General features: G+C 34.2%; 1 protein-coding gene across 2 annotated transcripts in view; it reads left to right on the forward strand.

The window, feature by feature from the left end:
- Positions 1 to 1,802: 1,802 nt before the first annotated feature.
- LOC111449666 (nicalin-1-like) overlaps positions 1,803 to 8,736 on the forward strand; it is a 10,031-nt gene continuing 3,097 nt past the window's right edge. Inside the window, exons 1-11 of one of the 2 annotated variants that reach the window (XM_023089663.1) lie at positions 1,803 to 1,878; positions 1,987 to 2,277; positions 3,117 to 3,286; positions 3,545 to 3,648; positions 4,432 to 4,498; positions 5,944 to 6,036; positions 6,125 to 6,289; positions 6,606 to 6,746; positions 6,833 to 6,910; positions 8,308 to 8,420; positions 8,542 to 8,602. In XM_023089663.1, coding sequence (XP_022945431.1) covers positions 1,998 to 2,277; positions 3,117 to 3,286; positions 3,545 to 3,648; positions 4,432 to 4,498; positions 5,944 to 6,036; positions 6,125 to 6,289; positions 6,606 to 6,746; positions 6,833 to 6,910; positions 8,308 to 8,420; positions 8,542 to 8,602 — 1,272 coding nt within the window. In that variant the 5' untranslated portion in view covers positions 1,803 to 1,878; positions 1,987 to 1,997. Of the gene's footprint in view, positions 1,879 to 1,986; positions 2,278 to 2,421; positions 2,605 to 3,116; positions 3,287 to 3,544; positions 3,649 to 4,431; positions 4,499 to 5,943; positions 6,037 to 6,124; positions 6,290 to 6,605; positions 6,747 to 6,832; positions 6,911 to 8,307; positions 8,421 to 8,541; positions 8,603 to 8,736 lie in introns of those variants that run through there. The other variant, XM_023089664.1, reaches the window with a different exon arrangement.

The raw sequence follows: 8,736 nt of genomic DNA on the forward strand, positions 1-8,736 counted from the left end.
TAAGCTCAACTTTGCACAAAATGTTATGTTAGCATGCATCTTTTTTTTAAGCTCAACTTTTCTTAAAGCATCGTATCGCTCAAAATGTTTCATCGATTTATATGTTAAAGAGTTACCATTATCTTTACACCCGTTATTTTCTTTTAAAAAAAAGGTAATTATTTTGACCAAAATATATATTCTTGCATCATAATTTTCATATTGAGCTTAGTTAACACATCTCTTCTTTTTTATAAGGTTTTAGGGCAAATTCTATCGCCCTACATATGTTACATCTTAGAAATGCATAATAGAGAGAAATTCTAAAGATCACTTTACATTGCAAGACATTGTTAATTAGAGAATTCGTGGCACTTGAAATGAAAAGGTAATTATAAGGATAAAATAGACTTTTGACCCAACTGTAATTATAAACGATTTGACTGGTTTGTAATGACTTAAAGTGCAAGGTTTATAGTAGAATTGTTTGTGAGAGAATCAGTGGTACTTGAAATTACATAAAAGTATAAGGTCTGTAGTGGAATTACATAAAAAGTGCCAGGTCTATAATGGAATTCTTGGTTAAAGAATTAGTGGTACTTGAGATGAAAGGTAATTGCGGGAATAAAAATAAATAAATTTTTATCATATAGTGCATAAAATTGCAACCACTTATAGTTAATAAATGTAAATTAGTTAATTAAAGAGCTTAGTTAATTAATTTTACATCATTAGATGTAATTATAATTAGATAAGAAAGATGTCACTGTTCTTTCGAGTAGAAATCTTCAAGCGCAACTCCTTATCTTATTGACTAATCTATGAGCTCTTTAGGCTCGGTGGCCTCCCCGGCGAAGCATACAAGGCTTTCATGCACAACCTTCATCTTCACACACGAAGAAAGTCAGGTGCATAGTGGACAAAAAAGGACAAAGGTACAAGTTTGACGTTTTATTACACGTTATTGAACTCCTAAATACATGTACTTCTATGCTTGATGAGGTCAATCACGACATCCAAAACACAATTCCTATTACGTGGACATGGTTTGATGTTGATCCTTTGACCTAAATGGTCATGATTCTAACTTCTAACTTCTTGTTCACGATAACTTTTCGTGTTCGCATCTTCACACACTAGGACCACCACTAAATTAAGTTTATAAGGCCGATCCCTCGACAACATGTGACACACATGTTCAAGGATGTAAATGTGGAGAGCATGAATAGCCGTTTAACCTTAGGATGTACTAGAAAAAAAATCATATCCTTCTTGTTGCGTTGAAGCATCAAGTTGAGCATGATCAACGACCTCTATCATGTGGCATACACCCGATCATATTATATATATTATGGTTCCAAGCTTAATATTAAAAACCCATCGTATTGTTATTATCTTTTTTGTTAGAAAAATCCATCAAAATCTCCGAAGCGATAGGACAAGTCATGGTGATGAATGAGAAAGACACATTGTCCCTGAGTTCGGTTAATAATGAATGCTGCACCTGAAGAACCACAAAAAGAGGAACATACTGCGGAATACTTTAAGTAGAGAGAAATTATGTCAAGCGGATCGAAAGACGCCTAAAGAATCAAACAAAGAATGAATGACTGCAATGAAGCAAGCCAAGATTGGACTGAACAAAAGTTTGTCACTGTTAAAGAGAAGTCTTTAAAGCTACGCTTTCGATCCCGTAAATGGAACGAATTAAAAATAAGTCAAAAGATTTATTAAATTCAAAATTAAAATCTTTTTAAATTTAAGGGCTAAATTATAATTTAATTATTAAGAAAGCATTTATTTTATTTAAGAAGCTGAGAGGTGCGGGCGTTGGGGTGAAGGTCAGGTGGTGTAAGCATCCGGTCGGCATCCGGCAAGAACAGCAGCAAGAGGTGCGAGGTGATTCAATCTCCATGTGCACGCCCACAGTAGTCTGACCAATTTTATTGTATTCAAATTCCCTCAAATCTCATCGCTCTACTTCACAAATCTCCAACTGACCTCCAGATCTTGTATCCATGGCTCCTCCTAAAGCACGCGAGCGACAGGTGCTCGAATCCTTCTACCCTGTCCTCGCTCTCGTCTTCATTCTAGTCGCCTGTGTCGAGTTCTGTGACGCCGCCACTGTTGTGGATGTCTACCGTCTCATTCAGTACGATATCTCTGGTGTTCCATTTGGATCTCGCGCCGCCACACTTAATCACCATGCTGGCTCTCTTCATTTTCCCTCTGGTGCTGATCTCTCTCGCACTGTTATCATCACTCCTCTTTGTGAACTCAATATCACCTTTGTCAAGGGTACGATTCTTCTTCTTTTTTTTTTTTTTTTTTTTAACACTTGTCATTCTCGCACTTTCTTAGCTGGTGGAGCATGAATACGACGCTTGTACATCGTTAAAATGTGGAGATTTCAGTAGAGCAGTTCTGAACTGTTTTTAACTGTTGGCGGATTGAATTACTCTCATAGATTCAGTTTTTGATTGTTGCTACTTCATTTGGGTTCTTTTTGAAATTCCACAAAGTTTCATTGGGGGAAGTTTCCTTGACGATCGGACTTTAATTACTGAACAAGCTAAACAAGTTTGCCCTTTGTGTATTTCTTTTACAATATGCCAAATTTGGAAGGTTCGATTCTTCTTTCTATTATCAAACAATTCTGTGCTTGTAGACTTGCAGACCAGTGTTAATCTAATTTATCATGTACTTGAAGAATGAATAGTATGATTGTAGACTTTGAATGATTCTAAACACTTTCATTTTATCGACCGTAAAGAAAGGTTCTTCAAATAGCTTTACTTCCTTCAATAAAGTCAGGGAATAGAGGGAATAGAAGTTCAGGAGAAGGAGATTTTCATCCAGCTGCTTTACCTTGTGAAAGAAAGAGTGAAAGAAGAATTTGAGGATTTCTTCTTATTCACTGAGCAAAAGTAGCTAATTCATTTACTCGACTGTAAAGGATTGAATGAATTTTACATTTCTTACTTCGTAACTTTTTACATTTCAGAAATCCTGCCTGTTTTTGTCAGTGAGAAGATTGTGTGATCTTACATATGTGTACTATGAGAAGTGTTGGTATACTATTCCCGCTCTTCCTTCGCCTCTGTTGGTAACTGGGATATCTTTTTGGTCTTGTGCAGAATGTATATCTCAAAAAAAGCGTCTGGGAGGTCTGCTGTTTTTAGTTCCAAAGATTCTTGGCTTGGATGGCCTGAAAAACGAGGGTACTAGATGTCCAAATAATGGAGAGGGGATGATCAAGGATTTATTGGCTCAACTTGAACGGTTCCTCATACATGAAAATATACCTGTGAGTGAAATGAAAATAACTTCTGGAATTTCTTCACTTCACCAGATATTTCTATATATGATTGAAACATTCGAACATTTAACTTCTTTTTATATCAAGTGCTACTAGAAAGAAATGTGAACTTTATTTTCTTTCTACATTAAATGCACCCGATCTTTTTTCAGTCTGTGAATTATGACCACATTTTTGTATTACATTTCTTCAATTTATATTTTCAATTTCTATTTTTTCTGAGAGCATCTATGTCGTTCGTTTCAGTATCCTGTATATTTTGCTTCAGAAGGTGATGATATTGATGCTGTTTTGGCTGATGTCAAGAGGAATGATGCCACTGGTCAGCTTGCAACTGCAACTACTGGCGGGTTAGTTGAATCTATTGTGAACTTATGGGTGCTTTAGTGGATTTTATATGGATAAATGAAATTATATCACAACTGAGATAGGAAAGAATAGATGTTTTTGGAATCACAAAATAATTTTTTATAATTTATGATAATTTTTTACTACATTTTTATTTTTTGATTCTGACTTCAATATGATTATTATGTTTTGTTTTTGCAACATAAGCCTTCTATTGCAACAGGAAACAACACTACGTATTGAATGTTGAGTTATATTATGTTCTCATCTTTTATTTTCGCCATTATCTCTAATTTTTTCCTCAATTCTCTTCGTCTGATCCCCCTTTTGCATAAAATATTGATGATATTTATCCTGTAACTTCCTTTATCCTTAAGTTCTTGTCCAAGGAGTTAAATATCATTGTTGGCATAAGTGTCGAGATTTCAATGAAGATTTTTCAAAAAATTTTAGAAATCTAGTTTCTACATTTCTTAAGTAACTTATAAAATTGTGATTATTATTAATGTTGTTTTTTTTGTGAAATTCCTAATATTTCTGGACACCTTTGATGTGTTATTGACATTTGCACAGTGTTAAAGCAAACATCTATCAACCTGTAATATTCATATCAAACCATTCTGTTTTTCATGAAAAAAGTGCTCGCAGTTTAAACTTTCCTTGTGCCTTTTGCAAGAGCTTTTATTTAATAGTTTCATTCTATCTTCAATTTTATCTCATAAATAGTAACTTGAGAGCTTGAGGACACTATATGATTGCTAATCTTCTGTGTTCATGTCTGTCAGATACAAGCTTGTTGTTTCGGCACCAGAACCAAGGAAACTTGTATCTTCCACAATTACAAACATTCAGGTACCTGTTTTGGTTTCCTTCAAATGTTAACAGCTAGAATTGTTACATATTATTATTTATTTGAATACATTTCTCTTTATGAACGGCTTAATTAAAGCAAGCTAGGATGCACCATCTGCATTATGCTATTAAGCAACGCGTTGGAGACCAATTGATTGCCTTCTCATCATACATAATAGCGGATTGGAAAGCCTTTCTAAAGAAAAAGTGGTTGGCTTGTTGGTTTCCTAGATTTCTTTAAGATTGTACCTAAGCAATTACTGCATGGTCGAGTTTGTTGCCCTCTTTCACCTTTATAGATGCATGTGGTTTTTTAGTACAGGAATAAATTATGACTTGCGCTCTGCCTTGAATGGATTGCTATGTTGTTCATGAGACTGCTAATTTACATTATCCTAGCCCGCCCTTTTTTCTGATGGCTTCTCTGCTGCAGTACTTTTCAAAATTTCCATTGCAAATTTCCACCTTACCCACCTTATGAAAGGGCACTTAAGAAATTTCCTCCTTTATATTGTGAGGTTTTATTTACCGGATTTTTTTTATTGCTATGCTGGCTTAACCAAGGGCCATAGACTGAAGGAAAAATTTTACCTTCTGGGTATTGGCTATCCATACCACATGAGAAAGGTGTTCTAGGGATAATATCTGTGTAATGCTTTGTTTTGGACCCCCTAACACCTTTCAGTTTAATTGGCCGCTCTGTCAAATCTCTCTGTTAAACTAGATTGCACTTACTGGAGACTTCCTTTGCTAGAGATATTTGGAAAGACCATTGGCCAAAGATCAAATATTTCCTACGGGAAATTTCTCACATAGCCATTAATAGCCAAGCTTTCATCCAAAGGAGATTGGCATTTGCTTAGAGATTTGGGAACATGATACACAACGTTTATGGTTGGTTTTGGGTGTTTCCTAGGGATGTTAAGGGGCTTCTTACCACTGTTTTGTTGGGTCACCCCTTCAAGAAAGCCAAGGCCCTGCTGTGGATGCACATATCTAGGGCCTTCTTTTGTGTCCTTTGGAAGAAAAGAAACCAGAGTCTTGTAGGATTAAAAACACCCTTTTGAAGTGTTCTTCAACCTCATGGACTTTACCTCAGTTTTGTGAATTTCATGCATCAACGAAATTGTTTCTTAAAAAAAAAAAAAAAAAAAAAAGTAATTTGAAATTTTCACATGGCATTTATGTTAATATTCTCTTTTGACCTCTAAAAATGATTGGAGGGGTTAAGATGGATACTGGTCAAGTGAGAGCTAGCATGTTAAAAATACTACAGCCTAAATTCTGTATTTTCCGTATAACTTACCGTTTCGATCGTTGGTGCAATTATATAGTTAGTGTTCTGTTATTGAGTTTCTGTGACTAGCTTTGTTCTCCCCTAATATTTTGTGTCTAATTCTTTTCAATAGTGTTACATCATTTTTTCCCCTAAAAATTTGTATCAGGGTTGGCTGCCAGGACTAAAATCTGACGGAGATGCTAGTCAACTCCCAACAATTGCTATTGTAGCATCATATGATACATTTGGCGCTGCTCCTGTATGTTATTTGTTTAACGCACTAACAGTATCGACCATATTTTATCTATATTATATCTTGATGATGTGGATCCTCTCTCTGGTTGTAGGACTTATCTGTGGGAAGTGATAGCAACGGAAGTGGAATTGTTGCACTTCTTGAAATTGCAAGGTTATTCTCTCTTCTTTATTCCAACCCTAAGACAAGAGGAAGGTATAACCTACTTTTTGGGCTCACTTCCGGCGGACCTTACAACTATAATGGGACTCACAAGGTTCTCATCCTTTCTGTGTATACAATTGTCATAATTCGTACTTGTTTTTATCATTACAATGTATTCCATTTACTTTATTCTGTTCATCTTAATTATTATGTATTTATTTATTTATTTTATTATTTACTTTATCACTGTTTCCAGTTCTCATCCTTTCTATGTATATACAATTGTCATATTTCTTGTTTTTATCATTACAAAGTATTCCATTTAGTTAATTTTCTTCATTTTAATTATTATATATTTATTTATTTTATTATTTCCCTTATCATTGTTTCCATTTGTTGTCCACTAATGTAAAATATCGCTTTTCCAGTGGCTTCAAAGCTTGGATCACCGTATCCATGAGAGTATTGACTATGCTATTTGCTTAAATAGTATTGGCTCATGGGATGACAAATTGTGGCTGCATGTCTCTAAACCTCCAGAAAATGCCTACATCAAAAAAATCTTTGAAGTAAGCAAATGTACTTTTAAAAATTTAATGTCTTATGACTGTTATTTCATTATAACGTGTTGATTGTGGAGGACTGGACTCTGTAGGATTTCTCAAATGTTGCCGAGGATTTGGGCTTTAAAGTTGATCTGAAGCACAAGAAGATTAATATTTCAAACCCTCGAGTGAGTAAATACACCTGAAATATTTCTTTTTTTTTTTGACAGAAAGTTAATTTTTGGCTGAAGATAATATTATGAAACTCTATAATTCGTATTTAACAATTTCATATGAACAAATACATCTCAATCATGCAATATGAACTTCAAGGAAGATGTAGAAAATGTTGTTCAAATTATCCCAAGTTAAATTCTAGTCACATTAAGTGAAGTCAAGTTTCATTAAGTTGAACTCAAGTTGCAATTAATGCTACGTAAAAAAATTAAGTTTCATTATGCGACAATGGATTCAAGCTACTGCAAGTGAGACTTTATTCATTTTTGAATGGTTGCAAATTCTTGGGTGGCTGATTGAAATCTACTATTTTCAGATTTATAGTTTTTCATTAGTGTATTTTAACTTTTTAGGTTACATTAAATGACTAATTAAAATATGAAGGGTACAACTCCTGAAATGCCTCATGGAAAGTCAAAAGAGGACTTGAAAAATGTAGTAAAAAAAACATTTGTACTTTCTTTTAGTCTAGAGCTAAGTTTTCTTTACAATTCTATTTAGTTTAGGTTGCAGGCATAGAATCATTCAAGCTTGACTTTATCAATCTTGCTTGTGGAGTACTTCGAATCTTAAATAAAAAATTTTATCTTGAGATATTTGATCAACAAGGTAACCCAGATCTTCCCTTGAGTAATTCCTTATTGTTTTGGGGTTCTTGGATATTTTAGATTTAAAAGTCTTTTTTTCAATAAGTTTGTTAGATTAAATTCTCAAGAGTTTCATATAATTTGAGATGAAATCATCTTGATTTGGAGATTTTTAGCATTTGTGATCTAGGGGTTAAGGTTCTTAGATTCAATTAGCTAAGGTTTTCATATCACAATTGATAAAAAAACATTGTATTGAAATGTTACAGACAGAAAAAAGAGACATATACATACATACATACATACACATATATATGTATATATATATTAAATAGAAAGAGGAAATAGAAGACCGTTTGAAAGGTTTTGTTCTCTCCCGAGAGCAAGCCTAATTCCATCCTACCTGTTACATACATCCATTGACACCTACAATCTTTCTATAATAACAAGCCGAGGGTGCCCATGCCCTTGCTTATGTCATGCCTCGTGCTTCCCCACCCTTCATTCTACGTGCGCATACAAATCTAATGGATGGTTTAGTAAGCCTGTCATTCTGCACATTGATGATACAAAAGAACTAAAAAGCTTTTTGTGACTGGACAACATACATCTCCGTTATTACATTTTTTCCCACATGATGTGTGCTATTTCCATTTTTTTAAAAAAAGATTTTTCTAGGTTTTCCTTAGCATGGTATACTATTGTTACTTTTATTTTTATGATTATCGTAGTCCGCTTCATAATTCCTTTGTATGCTGTAGGTAGCCTGGGAGCACGAACAGTTTTCAAGATTGAGAGTAACTGCTGCTACCCTTTCTGGACTTTCTACTGCTCCTGAGCTTTTGGAAAGGACTGGAGGTTTAGTTGATAACAGGTTCTGTTTTTAAGAAATTGATCAATTTCTCGGTTCTGTTCCACCTCATGTTTGCATGTGTGCGTTATATATTTGTGTATGCATGTGATATGTATTCTGACAAGATCATAACTTCCAACAGATCGTTTTTGAACGAGAGTGCAGTTGCCAAGAGTATCAAGTTAGTTGCGGAGAGTCTTGCAGTAAGATTTGTCATGTCTTGCTTAGCCATAATCTCTAAGCTATTTCAACATTTTCCTGTTTCCAACTGCTAGTTTTTTTTTTTTTTTTTTTTTTTTTTTTTTTTTTTTTTTTTTTTTTTTTTTTTTTTTTTTTT

The sequence above is a fragment of the Cucurbita moschata genome, unplaced genomic scaffold, assembly GCF_002738365.1.
Source record: "Cucurbita moschata cultivar Rifu unplaced genomic scaffold, Cmos_1.0 Cmo_Scf00011, whole genome shotgun sequence".
Classification (NCBI taxonomy): Eukaryota; Viridiplantae; Streptophyta; class Magnoliopsida; order Cucurbitales; family Cucurbitaceae; genus Cucurbita; species Cucurbita moschata.